Here is a 24,187-nt window from a genome sequence, read left to right on the forward strand (position 1 = left end):
TTCTATTCATAAAATGTACTTATGAAAGGCGCCTTCACCCCACAAGCTCTGCTTTTTAGTTGGTCTCCTTCTCTTTCGATTTCATAGTATTATTGTGGGATTATTGTATTATAAAAATGATTTAAATGTTATATTTTGTAAATATGTATTGAACTATCATTGTCAATGTAAAAAAGATTGAAAGAGAAAATAAATGAATTGAATTGAATATAATGTACGGTATCAGCCTGCGGGCCGCGCGTTTCCGTTTTACACCCTGGCGAAGGCATTTTCCGGAAAAGTAGCCAAAAAGCGACTAGTGAAGAGTCTACACACGTCGCTGGTAGCATGCAGCGTGCGACACAGGCGAGTCCACCACCGCATGCAATTTGCACAGTTACTGATCAGAGCACAGAGTTCCTCGGCACTTCATGTACAGAGAGAGCGGCAGTCAGGATTGAAATCCGAACATGCTTTTGCAGTCGCGTTGTTTATGATAGTTTTTTTTTCTAAAAATAAATTATTAACTAAATGAATAGAATGACAGACAAAATCAAAATAAACAGATACTTATAATGGAAAGACAAATTAAAGTTTGATGGATTGATACACTTAGAAGCTGCCGAAAGATAGATAAAGAAGACTGATAAATAGATAGAGATAAGATAGACAGATAGATAGAAATAGAGAGAAAGAGAGAGGTGGATAGATAGATATATAGAGAGAGAAAGAGGGAGAGATGGATGGATAGATAGATAAATAGAGAGAGGGGAGGACAGCTCGATATATAGAGGGAGAGAGAGAGAAAGAGAGAGAGAAGGATAGATAGATAGAGAGAGGGAGAGAGAGAGAGATGTTGTAGATAGAAATGTGGACGGACAAAGAGAAAGAGAGAAAAAAGACAGACAGATGCTAGAGAGAGATAGAGAATTTGAGAGACAGATAGATAGATATTAGATAGATAGAAAGATAAAGAATGAGAGAGACAGAGAAGATAGATAGATATATAGATAGAGAGAAATAGAGAAAGATAGACAGATGGATAGATATAGAGATAGATAGATGTTAGATAGATAAAGAGGGAGAGAGACAAAGAATATCAACAAATTAACAGATAGATAAGTTAAAGAAATAGATAAATAGATAGAGAGAATAAGAGAAAGACAGACAGATGGATAGATAGATAGAGATATTAAATAGATAATTAAAGAATGAGAGAGACAGAGAAGATTATTAACAAATTAACAGATAGATAGATACTCTAGTTAAAAAATAGATAAATAGATAGAGAGAAATAGAGAAAGACAGACAGATGGATAGAGAGATAGATAGAGAATTTGAGAGATAGATAGATGTCAGATAGATCAAGAATGAGAGAGAAGAGCGACAAATTAACAGATAGATACTGTAGTTACATAGGTAGGTAGAGAGAGAGAAATAGAGAAAGACAGACATATGGATGGATAGAGAGAGAGAAATAGAGAATTTGAGATAGATAGATGTTAGATAAAGAATGAGAGAGACAGAGAAGATTATTAGATAGATAGATACTGCAGTTACATAGATAGATAGATAGATAGAGATATATAGACAGATAGAGAGAAAGACAGACAGACATCAGCAAATCGGCAAGGCAAATGATCAAGGCAAACATTCTTATTGAACCTGGAAAGTATAAGCTCAGTGCATTTGCAAGTACGGTATGTTCTGCGGATAACTTCGGTGCGGACTTTGGATCGCGCGCCCAGCTGATAATGTAAACAAACATAGACGTAGACTCTTCACTAGTCGCTTTTTGGCTACTTTTCCGGAAAATGCCTTCGCCAGGGTGTAAAACGGAAACGCGCCTGCGGGCCGTGATCCCGATTTTGCCTCATGAATATTTATAAGGATTGGCGAAATACTGAGCATGCGCACTTTGTCCATAGAAACTACATTAACTATTTTGTGTGTCTGTGAAGGAATATATTCATAAAGAAATCCATGATGTTTCTGCCCGTTATGTGATGAAATTGTGAAATGTCTTTCCGAGTGATTTGGAATATCAATGAAGGGTTTCCTCGTCTTCCACTGACAGATATTAGACAGTAAGGTAATAGTTATAAGACATTTTCTGCTGGAAGTGAATTGGGATTTGAAGCGGTAACTGCGTTGTCAACTGGCCGAGACTAGCGGCCTGCGCCTGCTGTAGCCTGCGACGATACGTGTGGCCGCTAGGGCTAACCCGAGTCGTACAATGTGTGAGTGGGGCTAGCTAGGCGCCACCCATGGGTTCATATCGTCTCGCGAGCGAAGGATTATCAGTCATACGCACGCGACACACAACTACACTTCAAAAATACAGTGGGCTTTTGCCCACATAAAATAATATGTATAAATAAATATTCCACATCCTGCTATGACACTTACCGAATCATTTAGATCCTTCCGTGACTTCCCCTTGAAGTTTCTTTCTAAAAATACGTATATTTTCTTGATCTTTAGTGAAGATTTTACGGAGATAGAAATCAGTCAGCGTTGATATCAATTTTCTCCTGAAGAGGGCGCGCGATTTATATTCATATCAAAGACACGACAAGTGAAAGAATAGGCACCTACACTATTTTACACGCATATCGACGCAAGGCATTACGCAAAGTCCGTGAAGTGTCCAACCTTTTCATTGTATAGACTTTGGTATACCGTACACGTATTATTGACGTTCGTCAAAGCTTGTACTGCTGGTTTCTTTCCAGGCACGTATATTATTTTAATTTTTTTTTTATCAGACATCTTTTTGAATTAATGCAAATGAGTGTTATCATCACCAATAATAATCATTAATTATGTTTTTTGAAGGCATTTCATTAATTGGTGCCCATAATTAGTAAATTAATCATGGGGATTGCGCATTCAAAGAATTTAGATACAGTTATAAAATTACCGAGGAGCTGAATCAAGGTTGTGAAATTATTAGCGCCACCAACGGGCTTCCTTGTATTTCCGTGGAAGAGACAAGCGAAGTCACTTTCGAGGCCGAGGTAAGCAAAATGTGCTTTTTTTATCGGATTATTATTTTATTATTATTTTATATTCAACAAACTCTTGCTACTTACCGGCAAGAGCCCCGGTGCGTAGCGAGAAGGAGCTTCGGCAAATATTACTTCAGCAATGAAGCGATGTTTGCCGACTACTTCGAAATCCAGGGTCAAACACGGTCTATTGTACGAGGTTAGTACATACTAACCTCGTACAATGTGTGAGTGGCTAGGCGCTAAGCCTACGTGATGTAGCCTTGTAGTTGTAGGGACTGGCATGGCCCGAGTTTAATCTTTTTTAGAATTAGATGCTTTCTCTTCTTCTTCCAGTCTGGTACAGTTCGCCATTGCACTGGCGTATTATCGTACCTCTCTGGACTTGAGTCTTGTCTAGATTTGAGTCTGAGTGGGACAGATAATGAGACGCGTATAATACTATAAACCTCATTAAACGAGGTTGAATGATTGAGGGAAATGAGAGTGAAGATTGAGATGAGAATGAGATCAGACTCTCACTGAGAATGAGTGAGACTGAGTCTAACTCTGACTGAGTGAGTGAAACGGAGTGAGTGTGAGACGCACTGAGCTGACTGAGGAGTGAGGTGAGGCTAAGGCTAAGCTGAGTGGGACGATGAGGCCGTTCTCGTTCTCATTACGCTTTCTGAAACTATTTTAGATCTACTGGAAACAGATTCAGGAAAAAAGTTTGGAAGATTGCTTTGCTAGCGTTCCCACTTGATCACACGAAAGTGGTTTTCAAAAGCACTTCACCATATGGCATTAGTATTATAATGCTAACCTTGCAATACGTGTGAGTGCAATGTATTCTACACCTGTTGTTTGGAGTAGTGCGCTCAAAATGTGCGAAGATCGCTTCCCGAAGAACGGTTGTGTCTTAACGCTGGAACCAGTTTAATGAGGCAAAGCGATCTTAAAAACTACATCGGGAGGTGGTTTTCTGAACTGGTTTGGAAGATCGCTTCGACCGTTCTCACTACACGTTAAACTAGTTTCCACTAAACTAGTTTTAGGAAGGTAGTGAGAACGGTGTTGATGTGACTGTCAGAACAGAAGAGGCACATAAGCAAGACAAATCATGTTTTGATAAATTTAGATTGTACTTGTCTGTGGGGACATTTTTTTTTTCACTTACCCCTGCGGGATATTAATGGCAATTACGGGGATTGAGAGTACTAAAAATAGGTTCAATGACCTCAATTCTACCAGTGCACCATTTATATTTCACGACTAGCTGTCTTCCAATAATTTTGTTATAAAACCTGATAATATATGTTTAAATTGACTAACGCACTTGATTGGTGTTGGCACTTGACATGAGGAGGAACTTTCTAAGATTTCTTGTGTGGAGAACCAGTGCTTTCCGACCAGTGCCACTTGCTCACTGCAACCATCCTCCCTGTGGGGAATCTACAGATAGGACCATGGTATGCGAATGCAGTACACAACACATAGTTTATAAAAATCATTAAAATCACACTATTGTGACCCAAAATACTGATTTCTATACATTTGCAATTTATTTTTCATTATAACTTGGGAATATTTTTTGTATTCACCAGAGCACTCAAAAACTTAAAGTTTGGACTTAAACTTGTTCGCTGTTACTACTCTCTGTGTGGCAGAACAAGGTTGGCAATGTTTAGCTGATTCTCTCTCTTTCTTTGGGACAAATGCTTGATTTTTTGACACTGTCAGTTTCCATTACAGCTAGGGTCTATTCATTACATGTATATTATAACTTGGCTCTTGAAGCCATGCGTCTTAACCTCGTTTCTGTTACAATTCAAATTTCCCCCAAAATTGCACTGTTTTTTTACAATTTGATATATTTTATATGTATGACTCCTATACCCATAAAAGTATATATTCTGAAAGGGAATTGTCTGAGGAATTAAAAAAAAGCAATCAGAAAAGGTATAGGGTAATGTCATAAGAAGTAATGACTTAAAAGGTCAAAATATGTGGAAATTTGTGGAAAAAGTGTACTTCACAATAAATCTTAGAATTAGAAAAACTTTACACCCTCTAGGAAAATATTTCTATCTCTAAAGTGAGACCTTTCCAATGATATATAACTAGAATAATTTTGTACGATCATCTTTTCAAACAAAATTTCACATCGCAATTTTTTTGATAAATAACAATGCCTGATTTACCCCCAAAATACAATATTTTAACTTAACCTAGGTGTATGATACTAGCATGGATCCCAGGAAGCCTAACGATTTTGAGGCCAAAAGGTCAAGGTCACAGTGACATGTTTTCATCTTACCCTTCTGTAGTCCTTGTAGACCAAGTTTTTGAATGAAAATCTATTCCCATATTTTCTTCCAGATAAATCTGAGACACCATAATGAGCAGCCCAGACCACCATCATAACGGTGATGAGTCGTATGAACCAGCCATCGCCCCTCTGGCCCCCAAGGTCATCCTCCAGGAGGAAGGCCAGGTTGAAGTATCAGCAAGTCCAGCCTTCCAATGTCTAGATGAGGTAACTTTAAATACCAACATTTTGAGTCTCATACCTTGGTCATATTTAATCTACGGCGGCCGTACAGCGAGTCAACAACAGCCGTTATATTAATTTCAATTAAAACCACCTATCTGTAGTTGGTACAAAAAATGTGAAACGGCTGTTTTTTCGACTTGCCGTACTGCCGCCGTAGGGCAAATGTGACCGTGGTATTAGTAATAATAATAATGATGGCTACTTATATAGCGCACAGGTCCGCCTTTTGATGCTCATGGTGCTTCAAGTCACAAACAGTCATAGAAAACGAAGAAGGATAAAATTGTGAATTCTGGATAAAACACACAATTAAACTGTCAATGGGAGAGGAACAAATAAGTCTTTGCAGCTCTTGAGTCCCTTGGGCCTTGGCAATCATTTATCTACATTTGACACCCTCCCATCCAAATTTAAAAAATGGGTACCTGGTATTATGAAGGAATTACTTGAATGTCCACGCAACTGATCATGTTGCTGTGCTGAAGGCACTTGGAAATATTGTATTGAGCACTATGAATGTATACTGTATTTACTATTATATACATGTATGTGGGGTAGTGATAACTGAAATCTTTTTATCTCACAGCTTTTCCAAGAGGGAAGATTGACTGGTACAAGGGTAGCTCAGCTGAAAGCCAAATATACTGAATTACATAAGACACTTGGCAGGTAAGTTACATGTAGAGTGTTGTGCTGAATGTTACCATTCTACCTTGTAAGAAACTGTTTTAGTCATCATTTCCTGAAAAAGTATTTTAGCAGTTGTATCACAATGACATATATACACAGTCCTGTAATTATACAGTGCTTATTGTAAATACATATTTGACATTTATGAAATTGTTCTTTCAAGACAAATTAGTGTTTCTTCTCAAAAGAAAATATGAAATTTGTAATTCTCTACTCTTTGATGAAAAACAAACAAGTGAATGGTGAGAGTCAGTACCTGTGTGTATATATATCTCTCAACGCTTTCATTTTAATTCTGGAAAGAGAACCCTTTGATACATTTATCACAGTTGGTGATTCAAGTTTGATGTTGGTACTAGTGTTGGTTTCAGAAGTACAATTTAGATTGCCTTCCTAAATTAAAAACACCTAATCTTAGTTTACAAAACCAATTCAAATCACACTATTGACAGCCCAACACCTAGTGAGATTCATCCCAGAACCAACTTAATTTCAATTCAAATATGGTACTCTGCCAATACCAAACACCGAAAGATAAGACTGAATTCGAAATCACCCAGTCTGTGTTTTCAAGATATGATCATACATTCATCATATTTTTATGACAATTTGATGTGCTCCTCTTTGTTTTTACAAAAGAACTATGTGCTGAATATTGGTTGTAAAATTATGACACTGATGGATTTACATATATAGTTGAGATTGATCAAATCAGTCGCAACTCTTTGTAAGACGTGACCCTGTTAAATGTATATTGATAAATTGCTTAATATGTCTGCAGAACACGGGAATCAGAACTAGGTCTTCTGCAAGCGGCAAAAGAAGCAACACAGGTCCTTGAGAAGCAAACAGTAGAGCTCGAGAAAGCCGATAATTTTCCAGACAGCTCCAACACAGAGAATAGTAAGCTGAGGGCCAAATTGCTCAAGCACAATAATGAGATTGACCAAGCAGAGGAGAGGAACTACCAGTATGAATTCAAAATCGAAAGGTATGCCATTTTTTTTAGTCATATATTGTAAATTTCATGTTATTTTCAAAAACAGTGGCAGTGAGGAGGTTAAAGCAGTGTTCACCTGCAAGAATCACTAAATTTGATTTGAAATGAAATAATTGAAAACCACACTTCACTTTCATTGTTATTGCTCAAGGTGCCTGTTGTATAAAACAAAAATACCTGAGAAATCTTAGGTATTTTTTTACCTGAGTTTTTGCCCTGTGTTAAAGTCAAGGCAGAAATCAGACTAACCTTAGTTTTCAGTTTTTACCGGAGTTTACTCAGGTAAAAAGTTTTATGCAACAGGCCCAAGGTATTTGTTGAATTCATATGAAAATTGTTTCCTATTTCCTTTATTGTCATCCTTTAACCTCACAAAGTCAAAAATAAATGATAGTGCCATGTCTAAATGGAATAACACTTCCCCCACAAATTTTCCCCAGCCACAGTAACAACAGAATTAGTATGGGGATGGCAAAGTGTCTTGTTTACACCAGAAATGAAATAATTTTTTTGAATTTTCATCGCAGCCTCCAGGAAGAAAAGAGAATGTTGGAACGGGAGTATGACCGGCTTCCTAAGAAAGAAGAGATAGAGAAGAGAACGAAGGAGCTGAACAAGAACGTGGACGAACTTCGACAAGAGATTGGACAGCGCAAGCTTGAGGCCAAGAACCTCAAGGAGGAACTTGCAATGCGCAACAGACAGATTGATCTGGAGTTGAAGGAGCTCGAGGGTGAGGTGAGGAGAGAAAAGGGGGCTTGAAGAGCTAAGGAAAGAATGATCAGAGAATCACTGTGGCAATCTAGACCTTGACCTTTTGACCTCAAAATCATTAGGCTTCCTGGGATCCATAGATGGAAGATTGGTTTGTACCAGCCCATTACAGAGCAAGTTGGATAAAAAACACAATAAAAACATGCACCTTTTTAGATTAGACATGGAGAGCTTTGCTGAAACAACTGGTCATTCATTGACTATTGTTATAAGCTACTGAAATCTTTGCATCTGATTGGCTTAGAGCAAATTAGTCAGTGAAAATCACTAACAAGATGCTCTGTGGAACACTCCCCTTGGGGTTGTTTCACAAAGCAGTTTGGAAGTTATGCATGATTTTTAGGAATGACTGATGATTCTTTTGACTAATGAGCCTCAGCTCCAATGTCCTTTGGCACATTCGCCACACTCCACCCAGGTGAGGTAATGGATGCCCAACAGGAATTTATTCCTTGAATGTCAAAGAGCAGTATTGTCAGCTATGCTAACACTGGGGTAATGAATTTATGCAGAGCCTGGAAAACATTTGTATAAAGCACTGTATACACTTAAATATTACACAATATTGTTACTGTCTTTGTAGGTTGAAACGCAGGAGAAACTGAAAGAAGATTTGGTGGCAGTACACTCTCTCCCAGGACAACTCATTAAGGAGATGGACAAGATGAACAAAGCTAAAAAGTAAGAGAACAACCTAATAACTGTTAAATATAGAGAGATTTTAGAAAATCGCATATTACTGAGAATATACCAGGTGAATGTCACACATATCTTGTTGAGTGCACACACCATCCAGAAACGCTCATTGCGCTAGCGCAGCCACAGTTGGATACAAAATTTTATACACGTACATTACAAACAGCTACTTAGATATAAATAGAAATCTTCAATCACTACAAGTACCATCCTGCATTACCACCTCTGAAGTTCTCAGCTACATCCTGGTGGGGCCTGGTGCCCTTGTGTTTGTTGCACCGTTCACTGACAATTTAAGGGGCAAGCCCAGTCAGCTCAGTACTCACAGGAGCTCTAGTAAATAAGGGCAACAGCCCCCATAGGGAGCCAGTCAGACAAGCTTGTGATGTTAGAGAGTGTACTTTAAATGCATACAAAACAAAATTATTTCTTAAAGATAAAGATTTTAACATTTTGGTAGTATGATATGCATAAGTTCTGTGGAATGGTGGAAAAACATCTCTTGATACCTTGTAAAATCATACTATTTCACAATGTTGAATAGTGTAGGTCATCTTAACTTTGCATAATGAAAGAATGAGTTAAATATGATCTAGAACTTGCTTTGGCACTGGATAATAAGTGTTATTTATCAAAATATGTGAATGTGCATTTTTTTTATGGATTTTTTTTGTAGTTCATTCATAGTTCCTAGTTTATTTTTTCCTTTCACAAATATGTTATACATCACATTCTAAAATTAAGTAGCATGATAGATGGATGTTCATCATAACAAATGTAGATTGAAGTGGTGACATGAACATCACATGACATGTGACAACGTAACTCATGACATCACATGAGGAAATAGGATTCAGTTAAAATTACATAAAAGAGATCTTCTGGTAGAAAGAGGAGACTTGAAGAAGCTGTCAGAACCAGGTTCCAAATATGGAATATGGACTGCAAAGCTACATGTTTGACAATTGTATAATTGTATTTGCCCTCCCCAGTGAGGTGGAGCGACAGCGGACGGAGAAGGACGAGAACTACGCGGACCTAGCGGCCCATCTTCAGGACCTCCTAGCCTCCCTTCAAGGCAGGACGGATGATAAGTTCCAGTTAGAGAGGGACAAGGCCAGGGCCCAGAATGCTCTGGATGAGCAGCAACGCAAGTTTGATGCTTGTATGAAGGATTACGAGTATCAGAAAGAGAAGGAGGCTGTTTACCTTGGTGACAAGTAAGACTTACTTTATCTCTTCTATATGTTTTTTTTCATTGCATGGTCTATTTAAAGAATGCTGTTAATAGCAGCCAGAATGCTGCATTGGAATTCAGCCTACGATATACAAAGATATGAAAACAGGCAATTATTACCCTAAAAATAGTAATATAAATTTTTCATATATGAATTGGATGTTTATGGCAAACAGAAAGGGGATGGGTTCACAAGTTAAGAGAGAAATATTTGGAGTGGCATAATAGAGAGAAGAAAAGAAGAAGAGAGGAAAAGGGCATTTTTTTATACCTTTATACCACATCTACTGGAAAATACAGTTGTTCCTGTAGTGAAGTTTCCAGGTCTATCTTGTTGTCTTCCTAACTTGGATAGGGATGCATTTGGCAGTGATATGCGATCTATAAGCATGTTGGTATTATTATTATTAAATTAAAAAACCGAGTCTGTGCTGTTCGTGCAATGTGCTGTGCCAATGCATTGAAATGAAAGAGGCACTATTCCCATGTGTGAACATGATGCCCATGTTTGAACATGCAAAGAGGGAATATGAGGAAAAAAGACTTTGAAACACCAGAGGCTCACCTTGCAAAGAGTTGAAATAAGCTCACATCAAACTCAAAATGATATTGATCTCAATTGAGTTAGGCTTTAAAGATGAAATCATGGTCTAAAAATATGCATTAATCAGAAGTCCGTTTCAACGTTGGCCATGGATGAAAATACATTTTTTTTGTCTACATTACCGGTAAATGTTTCTGGAGCTTACTCTGCTCTTTCCTTTTTGCTGTGATGGTGAAGAAAATTTTGTACGGTTACCGTACGGTATTTATCATTCCTGGACATTTCAGAATGACTTGAGTGTCAAATGAGCTGATGAATTGAAAGTGGTACTGTTAAAGAGATTAGTGTCACTTTCTTATATTAATAGTTAAGAGCTATTTCTCTATGATATAATTTTCCCGTGAAGGGCTACATTGGACCTGAGCTTGAGGCATGTACAGATGGAGAAGAAGAACCAGCATGAAATCTATGCTAGAAAGCTTCGTGAGAAGGAAAGAGATCTCCGAAACCTCAAGAAGACGGAACTGCAGCTCAAAGTAGCCAACGAGGGTCTTGCGCACACACAGGTAGTTCAACAATTGACTTGTTTCAGATTTCTGGACAGCAATGTTGTTACTCAAACAAGTACCTTTGTAGCTTTCCATGTCAAGTTTAAGTTGACTGAAATGTCATCTAGAAAATGCAATGTACTTGTGTATTTTATTTATTTAATTATTTATTTACTTATTTTTCATTTGTTTTTTATATATATGTATTGTTTTATATATTCATGTATTTATTTATTTCATTTATTTATTTTATTTTTATCTTTTTTTTTTGGGGGGGGAGGGGATGTGAAATTATCTTTTATTTTATTTATTATGTGTAGAATTTGATTATGTTACCATCTTGTTCTATTGTGCCTTCTATGGTACTTATATGGTGATTTTCATGAAAGTATTGTAAACATCTTTCGGGTGAATATACATGGACACTGTGATACCGTTCTCCCAAATATATCATGTTTGGGGCTCCAATCTGATTCTGATTTTGTTATCATTCCGTTGTAGACGATTTTTGACAAGGTCAAAGGTCAAGCCGACAGTGGTCCCAAGAATGATGGCACTCTGCTTGAAAAGAGGAAAGAACTACAAACTGAAGTAGAAAAGACAAAGAGGTTGCTAGCAGATCAGGTAAGTGACAAAGCAATTTTAAGGGAGAGAGGAAGATGGAGATGGGGAAGGAAATGTCAGAGGAAATACAGAAAGAAAGAAAGGAAGAAAGAATGAATGGATGGATGGATGGATAAATGAATAAATGAATGAGTGAAGGAATGAATGAGTGAATGAATGAATGAATAAATAAACATAGAAACAAAAGAAAGAAACAAAGCAAGAATGAAAAAATGTGGAGGTGCTGTGGCCGAGTGGTCTAATGCGCCCAGCTTTACATGAAAAAGTTTGGGATTTGATCCCTGGCCGTTTCAGCTATGCCCGTGAGCAAGGCATATAATCCACAATGCTCTTTTATCCTGCTTTCAAATAAATGGAAATGCTATATGCATTATTGGTAACTAGGTGTGAACTTGTTTTTTTTATAAAAAGAATGAATAAAAAAGGAAAGGAAAGAAATGAAAAAACATAAACAAAGAAAGAATAAATATCATTGAAAAACATAAGAAACTGAAAGGAGGTAGATCTCCAGGCTCTAGCCACTAGTATTTGAGACAAAATAAAAAATTCTACAAGAGGGATTAGACTTGACTTCCTACTTTGATTTGTAGATTAAAAAAGCTTTTTTTTTTTCTTTTTGATTGTAGAACTCCTTCACAGCCGTTGAACAGGTCAAAGTTGAACAGAGCATTGCCGAGGAGGAGAGACTGCTTTATGAACAGAGTGACCTGAGGATAGAGGTGGTAGAACTGACTCGACTCGCTGCCATCAAGGGTGACGAGAGGGAACAGAAGGCCAGAGATTACATGAGAGCCGAAATGAGGTACCATCGAGCGCTGGACGACCTCAAGGCTAAGGATCTCTCCATCATCGACAACAAGAAGAAATACCAGGAGATGATGATCAGGTAAGGCCTGCCATCTTCTTCCATTAGCTTTATGTGGTATGCAATATCTTGTTGGCATAGTGGTGTTTACTTGTCAAGTTGATCTGTGGTTTAAACCAATTTTTAGCAGATACTGCACTTTGATTTTTGAGTTTTCTGCTTGTAAATTGAGGTTCGCAGATGTGGTTTACGGTACACCACGTGGAGTGTTATAGAAATAGTGGATAGAAGGAAAAAAGAAATGGATAAGCAAGAAAGTGGAGATTTGAAAGTAGAGTAATCTTTCGTGAATGTAGTCCTGAAAAGGACTGTAAACCAGAAGAGATTGATGAGTTGAAAAGAGCTTGAGTAGTAGTATGGATGAGGAGATGCTGGCTTGAGTTGGCGAGTAAAGATGATGAGTAGGAGCAGTAGAGAGACTCAATGTTTCGAAGATTACTCTCAAATCTCCACTTTCTCGCCTATCCATTTCTTTTCTCCTATCCGCTGTTTCTATAATACTCTACATGGTGTACCGTAAAATACATAAGCGATTGCACATGCCACCATGCAAACCTTCAAACATCTAAATTGAGGTTGTAGAATGGTCTCCCAATAAACTCCTTGCCCTATTCACTGGCTCTCCGCATTCGGAACACAACTAAAGACAAGTTTTCTACAAGTTTTTTAGTTTGCATGTAGACCTTCCGTAAGTTGAATAATCACCTAGGTTGAAGCAAATTTGATAACAGATGTGCAGAGCAAGTGTTTTCACTTTTTTTTAAGCTGAACATTGCCAAAGTTCTCTGAACAGATCTCTGTGGCTTCAAGCAATTGGACTTTGATGGATTCACCTGTATTATCATTGCCACCAAAGAAAAATACCATTAGATAGAATTTACAAGAGTTGACTTTCAAATAATCACCAAACTAAGTAATTCAGTATTTCAGACCAGAATATGTAAAGCATGTCTCAGTAACATATTATAAGTTGAAATTTGAACTGGTTAGTGATTTATTGCCAATTTGAAAGAGCAATTCTTATTGGTTCCTCGTCAGTCTACTGAGGAAAATGTGCATGCAACAATCATCTTGATAGGCCGTTGAATTGATTAATTGCTAATCCTTGTCTTATGGGGCCCAGATGTTTCTGGTCCCAAGAGCTTTGTCTTGGGCAGAATCACATATAATATTTCTCTTGTGAAAATACAATTGATTCCATATGGGTGGCACTGAAGTCTTCCTGATTTTCTTTGTATTCCGACAGGCTTCGGGAGTTTGCCAAGTTGTATGATGTGATCAAGAACGAGCGTAACAAGTGTGTCAATCTGATCCAGGCCAGCACCCAGAAGGCAGCGGAGATGAGAGAGAAGATTAAAATCCTTCAGAATGAGATTGAGATCCTCCGAACCTCATGCCACAAGAAAGAAAGGTAATCGGACAGATGAGATCAGAGATGAACGTTTCCATTCAAATTCATTAATTTAAGAACTGGCAATTTGAATTCAGTATCTTGTTTGTTTTCTGTTCAAATGACCATATGCAATTTAATTTTTACACCATTTTATGAATTATTTGAGTACACTATGATAAAAAAAATTGTTTTTTTTCCCTGAATGTCATTAGAAAAGACATTTCAGCTTGAAACAAGAGCTCCTGCCATGTTCATGTTACTCCGAACCTTATCAATCATAATATGATCTTTAGGACATACCATTGTTGTACACCACTGTCCTAACATCTATGAAACCGCTTCTATTCACACAGACAACTGCAGAAGAAGCGGCTGAAGCACGTGAATGCCGTCGTCCTCCGGGACCAGCTGCGGAACGAACTGGCCAAACAGCAGAGGATAGAGGAAGAGATGAGAGAGAAGCGAGAACAGCAGCGCCTGGACATCGCCAAGCTGAATCTGATGATCAACCAAGCTGAGGAACAAATGGTACAGCTGAGGAAGAGGTTCGAGACAGCTGTGCAGCATCGCAATGACAGGTACTGACACCACGTCAAACTTTGTTCAGTGTGCACTTTACAGCTGCAGCATATTTATGAGCTTTTGTATTTATAATTTGGGCTCTGCCTAAAAGTTTAGGAACAGCCATACATTGACAGAATAGACCTCCAACCCTTCTGGATTTAGGGGAAAGAACATGAATTTTTGACAATTTTTAGCTCTTGTTTTGATCTGATTCCTAATTTCTTGATAATTTTAAATACTGCACAATCCTATAAAAATAAAGTTACTTCCCTACTTTTGAGAACAATCATCCCTATTTTCCAATTAAATGGGCTGAGAGGTCTGATATAAGTTGACATTTTGAATGAGAGATGTTTTGTGTAGTGTGAAATGAAGATAATCTTGATTATGAAATCCATGATATATTATTAAATACATTTCATGAGTGATAGTGTCTGCTTGATTGACCAGTGTCGTTTCTTCACTTGCATTGTCCATGTAGGGGTGTCCAGCTGATAGAGCGTAATGAGGAGGTGTGTCTCTTCTATGAGAAGGTCAATATCCAGGAGGATATGATCAGGAGAGGCGATGTTGATCTCCATACCAGGGAGGAGGAAATCAGATTCTTGAAGATGCAGGTAGGTTGCCCTGGCGTTGCTTGAAAGAGTTTGTTTGTTACATTCCTTTATTATGATTATGATGAGGGTGCTGGTATTGTTGATGGTAGCTGCAGTATTGGTGGCAGCGGTGATTATGATGATGATGAATGTGGCAAAGAAAATAAAAAAAGGAGATGATGAAAATCTTGATAAAGATGATGATAAGGAAGATGAAGATGAAGGGGATGATCATTATAATAATGAAGGTGATGATGATGAAGAATATGATGATGGTGATGAGAAGGAGAACGATGATGATGATGATTTTGAGTTTGAGGATGATGATGAAGAAGATGATGATGGTAATAATGCTGATGATAAAGTTGATGATGATAAAGTTGATGAAGATGAGAATTGTGATGATGATCATGATGAAGTTGCTGATGAAGATGATGATGCCAATGAAGTTGATTGATGCTGATGATGATGCTGCTGCTACTGATGGTGATGGTGATGATGAGGATGTTGAAAAAATGGATGATAAAGATGAGGATGATGATGATGATATTGGTGGATTTGGTGATAATAATGATGGTGAAAATGATGATGATGATGATGGTGATGGTGATAGTATCGATGTTGTCGGTTTTGATGAGGATGATCGTAATGGTGTTGTCTGATGGTTTGGTGGTGGTAATGATGATTTTTTCATTTGTATTTCAGGTTGCTGAGGAAAAGAGAGCCATCAACCTTCTAAGACAGAACCTCCCCAACAAGAGAGCACTCGATCAAGAACTTACAACTCTACAGATCCAGGTGAGGAATTCAAGAAGAAATTATTGCAAAAGAAAAGAGAATGACTAGTCTGAATATTCACTTGGAAATCGGTAAACTGTTTCAGGAATTTTATTGCCTTAATGGCAGTATTGAAATGTTGATCCCTTTTATGTTTTCAGAAGAAATTCCACGACAATGTGTGGTCACCCCAACTGTCACTCAAGGTTGATTTCCTTTCAATAGCATTCCTCATTGAAAACATGCATTACAAGGACCTGTCCATAACAACCACTGTCTCGTAAAGGCGACTTTTCCCGTCTCCTTTGAGTGGTCTTTATATACTTGTAAATGAAGACGTACTTGTTTGATGGTGCTGTTTGACAGACAAATATCTATGTATTGAAGGCTATCCTTGAATAATTTGAACTTGCAATGTATTTTGAAAAATTTTCTTTCTTTTTGTAATTTGCTGTGAAGCGCCTTGAGCATCTAATTGAGATGGAAATTACACTCAACAAATTTTATGTATTATTATTATTATGTATAACTAAAGTAACATTATATTTAGGAAATGGATTTTTTTATGGGTTTGTTTGAATTTCAGCTTGCGCAATGCCAGGATAGGATGAACGAGCTGGAACATCAATTGGAGAACCCTCATGACGAGAAGAGAGTTCGCTTCCTGGATGGAAAGGATCTCAGTCCGCAAGACCTCAACAAGAAGATCGAAGATGTAAGTAGAGATCGTGATTGTATTTATCACAGAGTAGACACATAGCTACAGTCATTTTACATTCAAAAAGTGCCAAGCTGCATGTCAGGAAATTGCAGAGATGTGCTTTAACCCTTTGTCCTGTGTATTGTGGAACCCATGACTGCTAGATTAGTTTCAAAGGTGGTATTGCACTCAATAAATCTATGGCGATTTACTTTGAAAAGTATATTGAACCATGCTCTGATATGCAATAAATCAAATCTGATGTGTTATGAATGCACAGTACATATTAGATTGCATTGGTGATGCTTTTGGACTAATTAGATAAGTTTGAAGACCCCTAAGATGACTTGATATGGTGACTATAGTGGGGACCACTTCCATTGACGAGTGGATACCATGCGCGACAATGGGGTCTCGAAAAGCACCCTAACACATATTTTCCATATTCTGAAAATGCATCCCTTAACAGTTATTGGCGTGTGAAACCCTACCCTTAACAAGTATTGGAAACAAAACGATACTCTTCCTGAGTATTCCCTAAATTGAACCCCCTAAACAAGTACAGTGATATTTTCATTATTATGTCATGGTCGTCGGTCGTTGGTACCTACATCATTGGCTTTAGTACAGCTCCACCTCCCACATCTTGCGCAAATCATACTCTAAACACATAGTGGGGCAAAAAAGAACATCTTTTATAAAACATTTTAGTCTTAATTTTGTACACCCTTGCAAATTTGACCCTAAACATGTAGCTTTCCTAATGAAAATAAAAACCCTTTTTTCATTATTTCAATGTTTTTGACACCCTTATTACGTTACGTACGTAACATGCCCTATCTTGAAAAAGACATCCTTCTTTACATGTTTTTTTTGGGGGTGCACTTGGTGGGATATGTCCCCCCCAAAAAAGAAGAAAAGAAGAGGTCAAAGTTAATCACTATCAGAGCCACTTCCCTATTGAAGGGGGGGAGTGCCCCTTTTGCCCTTTCTGGGTCCATGTCTGCTTCTACCAAAAACTATCTTGTCTCCCCATTGTTTAGCTGGAGATTCGCCTTGCAGAGAAGGAAGAGCAGCTGTTGGAGAAAGACCTCATCTTTGATCAGGTCACCAGGCTAGCTGACCGTGTCAACAATCGGGTCAACGCTGGTAAAGATGACACTTTAGAACTGGCCAAGAAGGTATTACACCATTTCAGATCAATCGACTTTTTAAATTTTATTTATTCATTGATTTATTTATTATTATTTTTTTTTGGGGGGGATAAATAAGAATTTAGAAAGGATAAGTGAGGCAGGGACCAAAAAAAATTGTGTCTGGTCTTGTTTATAAGACCTTCCTTGAAAATGAAATTAACTCATTCTTTAATACCTGTGTATTGGCTCAGTTGGTAGAGCGTCCGTCTCACAACGGTGAGGTCGGGGGTTCAAACCCTGGCCATGTCAGGCCAAAAGATGGGAGTTACTGCTACCCTGTTTGACGTTCAACGATTGAAGGGATAGAGCCTTGTCATTCTGGTGCTGCACAGCGGCTGCCAGCCCATGATCGATTGGGCAAAGCAAATTTTTGCAGTTATTCATTTCATGTCCATTTCGAACAATAAATTATGGATTTTCATGCCAAATTGGTATTTAGTTTTGATGTTTATCTGTTGCAATTAATAAAATAATGAATGAAGTCCTATGAAACATTTGTAGATGTTGAAAATCTGTTGTCTGCCTTGCTTAGGCATCCCAGTGGGTTATGTTCTTTAAATGATAAAGAATTGTCTGCATTATTTTGAATCGCTCTCCATCATCATTTGCCTAAAAGGTCAACGACCTCCAAGCCCGCATCAAAGACATCACACGTAAGATGATGGCCTCTGTTTCAGAGCTCTCCATGACCCAGGCGGAGGCTCTAAAGCTCCAGCAGGAGTCGCGCGACGGGGAGGCCCGGCTCCAGCAAGCTTACCTCCGCATGGAGCAAGGGGAGGCCCCTACCCCAGAGGCAGCCAGGGAGTGGGAAAGGATGATGAGGGATGAGACTAGGAGAGCTATGGACATGGAGACACGCAAACAGGTAAGGAATAGGGGCTTCATCTTCATTAAAGGGAAATATCACCACATATCAATATAGTATGTATTTAATATGCATCATATTTTGCATTATTTTTGTAAAACTTGGCATCTGTCAACAGCCAATTTCCCACAGATTGGTGTATCTATAGAAAGTGGAAGAACATAATTTGAAAATGAACTTGTTATTTTCTTTATTTTTTAGTGAATTGGTGAAAATTGTAAGTGAAATATATGAACAGATATACAGTATGTGTTCCTAGTCTTTTTTTTTTTCACGCTAATGAAAATAGATTGGTTTTCAAAAGACAATGAGAAAAAGTGTGAATTTCATGGAAAACCTGATTTATTGGGAAAAAATGTTGAATGCCAAATTACAGTATGAAATACATCGAATTGTCAGAATGAATTGAATTAACAAATTACAGGATTACCAAATTACAGCAAAAGAAATATATATGGAATGAAACAGAGCTGTGGTGGATCAAAGGGAGATTCAGCAATAGGCATGTTTGCAAAGCATCAGTATCACTGCATGTACTGCAGAAGTTCCTTTTCAGATAAAACTTAAATATGTAAAACTGTTTTGTCTTATGTTTTGTGCTTGCTTGTCACTAATGAACTTAACAATTGGATTTCAGAGAACACTGCCCTGATTAATATTCATTCGAAATTGAAATAAAATTGTACTATTGTTACATGAATTGCTCGTTTCAAATAGAGATCCAATTGAATAAATGCATCGACTTTGTATAACAGATGGCGGAAGAGGAGGAGCAGTACATCTTGCCTGGAGGGAACAACACCACGGCAGAGCCCCGCCCCAACGCCTACATCCCAGACGATGACAACGATCTGCCAGTGCCACGCCCGTACGGAGTCCACGCCCCGTTCAAGCCCCAGGAGAGCGGGGCCAACATGAGGCACATCCGGAAACCCATCATCAAACCAATAGAGATTTAGGACCGTTGCAGTTTGAGCTAAGAAAGGTTCAAAGGTTGTTTCATGAGTTTGGATCATACAGTATGCACATACAGCAAGGGAGGTGCAGTTTCAAGAAGTGGCCTGTTGATGCACCCCCATATTGCCTGGGCCCTGCTTGGCTACTAATTTTGGTAATGATCACAGCATTAGAGGGAGAGAGAGAACATGGTCATCTGATACATCTCCAGATACTGTCAAAAATGAAATTTTGTTAAGGGTTATGGTGTCTTATAAAAAATAACAAAATTACATCAATGTAAATATGGACAAGTTTAGTACGATTCATAAACAACTTGAGATTGTCCTTACTTCTTTCACCTTGAATCTTTTTATGATTGATATATTGAACAGACTGTACTGCCATCTGCATATCTTCAAGTTATCATGTCAATACATGTCAGAAGAAATGTTACATGTTGTGATATTCTTGCATAGCATTAAGAAAAATTTAGTGCTTGTTCACTATGAAACACTTGTTTGTGTGAAAGAAAATTCTAATGTCTTTGAATTTAAGGCATTTGTCTCTTCAATAGTTCAATTTAATTTTTTTTTTAATTTAAAATATGTATCCATTCCAACATGTGAACCACCTAGTATTATCTAGTTGGAGATATCAATTGTTTTATAGAAACTATGTGAAGATGGTTGAATTTGTAGTGTGTGATTTAACAATAACCGTCCAACATATTTGACAAGATACAAAAATTCGAAAATCTTTGTATTCTGTGAAGTGTCGTGCTTATTATAAAATCAGTTATTTTCAAATGGTTTTTGAATAATTTTTGTCTTGCACATTACCTCGCTATGTATGTATAATAAGTTTAATTTTGATACAACATCAATACTCTCTTTTGTATGAATATTTCTATCCGTCCATCTTTTAATTGTTCACCTCGCCACCAAAGTAAGTAATTGACTCACTTTCACCAAAGTATGTCATGTAAATTTGCATGATACCCACCGAAGTGATCCGTTTTGTTTTTTGATCATTTGAATTGGTACTAAAAACAAATCAAGGTTGCTTTGAATATTTGTCATGAGTTGTATTTTTATATTTGTATTGCACTTGTTATCACTCCTTCCATAAGAAAATAACCAAAGCTTTTTTTTAGGAGAGACTTAACATGCTACAGAGTTTAATCGGGTGCTTGATAAAGCCGTCAATAATGAAGTATTGTTTGTTATAGATATGAACTATGGAATGCCAAGTCAAATTTTCATGTTTTCAGTCTTTCAGACATTATAGAAACAGTGATGGAATAAAAAGTGTAGTTTTTTACTCTCAATTTTTTTTCTAAAGAATGTTTTGTTTTGGTCATAATTTTGGATAAATAATCAGAAATGAAATACCCACAAAAATATTAAACATTTCATTTGGCCTTCCATATTCTTATGAAATATCACTATGGTTACTTAATATGATGAATATGTTTAATTGTAAAGAAATTTTATGTTAAATGTTCTTCTAATTACTCTAATGTTATATGATAATACTGATTTGTTTACAACTGAACATCCAGTTCTTAAAGTAATATTATTTTGCACATAAATGTATCTAGAATTCAGATGCATTGTAGATAAGTTAAAATCATAGTACTGTAAAATAATGTGTGTATATAAATGTATATACATGTACATAGAACTGTTAATGAATTGACAAATGGTTGTGACTGATTGATAATATTCAGCAATTATACAATGAATATTTAAATAGCATTGATGCTCTAGAATAAAAGGATAGTCACAGGGGTGGTAGCTCTTAAAAGCTAATGGCTTTTGAGATTCTGGCCCCTTAACACATGCACAATCAATTGTACAATTGGTTGTAACTATTATTTCTATGGCATTCCCTGTACAAAAATTTGTAATCGATTATATAATCGATTGTACAGATTGATTGCATAATCAAACGTAAATGTTACATCTGGATGGTAAAACGTGTACAAAAAAGTTACGATTGATTTTACAGATGGTTTGTACCTATTAATGTGACAGAGACCTGGCGCCCGTCTCATAAAGAGTTAGATCAGTTGTAACATTGTCATTAATGACAACTACCATGGTAACAGGGCTCAGCAGCCATTCACAATCAAGGCTTCTATGATAGTTAACAGCGAAGTTACCATAGTTGTGGATCTTTCTGAAATGGGGGCCCCTTGTATCAATATGCATCATGTTGATCTGTGGCATCCTTTACATTGTACTTTTAATAAAGGAATATTAAACAGCAAATAATTGAGAACAAATGAAACTGAACAAGACATATATATAAGCACTTGTTTACACATTCACAAGCACAATGATTTTAAGAACATCCCTGGGGAGTGGACAAATGGCATCAGTGGTTTGACTTGGAAAAGGTAAAGGGAATCCAACCTTGGTTTACAAAAAAATTAAACGAAAGACAGAAAAAGAGTTTGAAACAAATTAGAAAATGTATAAGAAATTTATGTGGTTGTTTGAAAAATGAGATCACTACGACTATTCAAACTGAAATTTGAAATCCCAACAGTTTATTTGTGTTGGATTTGCTTGTAATGAACTGATACATATATGTCATGTGACCTCTTGACTCCTGAGGGTTGGATCAAGCAATAACAAATTTTTGCCCATGTGATAAGGTATGTAAGTTTAGTGTAAGTACATAAACCTTAGTATTTGCAATTAATTTTCCAAAAATAGTTATTAAAACTTTGAAATTTGAAACTGGTACTCAGATAAAAACAAAATGAACAGTTTATTTGTTGCTGATATATTTTTTTTTCTGTCTGTTACTTTAAAAGGATATGTATTATACAGCACTGATTACATGATATCCTACTACACAGGGTAGTTCACCACCCAAAAGAACAAATCCTCAATATCTTGTTCACCATCTCTCAAACATTACTTTCTCATTGCATTCACCAGTCACTATCCCTACACGTTTCATAAATGCAACACAAATATACTCATCACTTGGTAATACACACAAGTCATGCAGTAGAATGTGCATATTTCAGGTTTTAATACATCAATATAGCGAATACATTTGGCATTATATTGGCAATTGCATAGCAGACTATGCTTTGAATGACCAAAGAGAACCACCCTTTTACATAGTATATATATGATGGAAGCTTCCAGACATTATCGCTCCTCATGACATCCAACTTCACATAATTTGTAGATGGAACGCATATTTTCCTAGAGATTCAAATGAATGATTACTGTAAACGAGGGAATTTGTTATGCCAAATACCCTTTATTGGGGAATGAATTAGACTTGTTGGGGTCTAGTTTGCATACATTACTTCTGACATTCTGTAAACAAAAATGCCATCAAATTTGAATAAAATAAAAATAAAATTTGAATATGCCAACAAACAATTCTGCATGTAAGTATTGGATAAAATGTAATTCCATGTTTTAGAGGTCATACAAAAAAAAATACATAGAAAAATGTAACATTATTTTTCAAAAATTGTTCCAAGTACATATTGGCTTACATTTTATTCTTAAAATGTATGATGACATTCTTACTCATTAAATGATTGAATCTGAAAATAATATGCTGTAAACGTGAATTTAAGGGCACGATTTTAAAAGCACTTATTTCTCACATGGATTCATCAGTGTATGACATTCAATTATAAAATAGATAATGATATAAGATAATCTTTTGTACAATTGTCAATATACATATTTCAGTTTGAATGTTCTTTAAAAGAATTTTATATGTGGAATATACGACCATGACTTGAAAACTATATAGAGAATGTCTTTGATGTTATTTATTTTGAGTGTGTCTGTCTGTTCCCTCAAACAACATGAAAAGTGAGGATACACCTTCGGAAAAGGAATATGGCAAACAATTGCAGGTCTCACACAGTTCAGGACAAGCATATATGCTGCTTTCTTTCATGTTTTAGTTTATTCTATAGGAGTTAGATCTGCCTTTTCTTTTATTAGGGGAGACAATAAAAAATATAAAAATAAGGAAAACATTGAGGTTGGTTAACAATCTTCAGTAATTTTCTGGCTAAAAATTCATGCAAGAAAAAGTTGACATGGCCAGCGTTGATAAGGATGCAGCTATGTCTGCAGAAATGTTTGATACTAGCGATCTGGCACCAACACAATGATATTCATAAAACTCAATGTAAAAGCTCTCTAAGTATAACAAGTGGAATGCCTCTGGCCGTCTCACCTGCATCACGCGATTCAACATAGCAGCAGTGCTGACTTTGAAAACTACTATAACTCGCACAAGATGTTCAGTGATACTTGGTTACTCTTATTTCCACGTTTTATGAATTAGACCAATACACTTACAGAGATAGGATGGTAATTCAACAAATACCCCCAATGCGGCCAAAGTTCATTGATCTCACATGACCTTTGACCTTGATCATGTGACCTGAAACTTGCACAAGATATTCAGTGATACTTGATTACTCTTAGGTCCAAGTTTCAAAAGTCAGATCAATAAACTTGCAAAGTTATGATAGTAATTCAACAGATACCCCAATTATGGCCAAAGTTCATTGATCTTTGACCCTGGTCATGTGACCTAAAATGCGCACAGGATGTTCAGTGATACTTGATTACTCTTATGTCCAAGTTTTATGAA

At 36.9% G+C, this 24,187-nt stretch overlaps 1 protein-coding gene across 1 annotated transcript; it reads left to right on the top strand.

Moving 5' to 3' along the window:
• The first annotated feature begins 1,887 nt into the window (after positions 1-1,887).
• On the top strand, positions 1,888-22,873 carry LOC121411736 (coiled-coil domain-containing protein 146-like). Its single transcript, XM_041604571.1, has 18 exons — positions 1,888-2,071; positions 5,352-5,508; positions 6,113-6,195; positions 6,998-7,207; positions 7,744-7,954; positions 8,574-8,671; positions 9,679-9,906; positions 10,874-11,033; positions 11,517-11,639; positions 12,266-12,525; positions 13,751-13,915; positions 14,251-14,475; positions 14,943-15,078; positions 15,763-15,855; positions 16,421-16,549; positions 17,578-17,715; positions 18,347-18,595; positions 19,351-22,873. The coding sequence occupies exons 2-18, from the start codon at positions 5,371-5,373 to the stop codon at positions 19,552-19,554; spliced, it is 2,850 nt and encodes a 949-aa protein (XP_041460505.1). The 5' UTR covers positions 1,888-2,071; positions 5,352-5,370; the 3' UTR covers positions 19,555-22,873.
• The last annotated feature ends 1,314 nt before the right edge of the window (positions 22,874-24,187 follow it).

The sequence above is a fragment of the Lytechinus variegatus genome, chromosome 3 (genome assembly GCF_018143015.1).
Source record: "Lytechinus variegatus isolate NC3 chromosome 3, Lvar_3.0, whole genome shotgun sequence".
In the NCBI taxonomy this organism is placed as follows: domain Eukaryota; kingdom Metazoa; phylum Echinodermata; class Echinoidea; order Temnopleuroida; family Toxopneustidae; genus Lytechinus; species Lytechinus variegatus.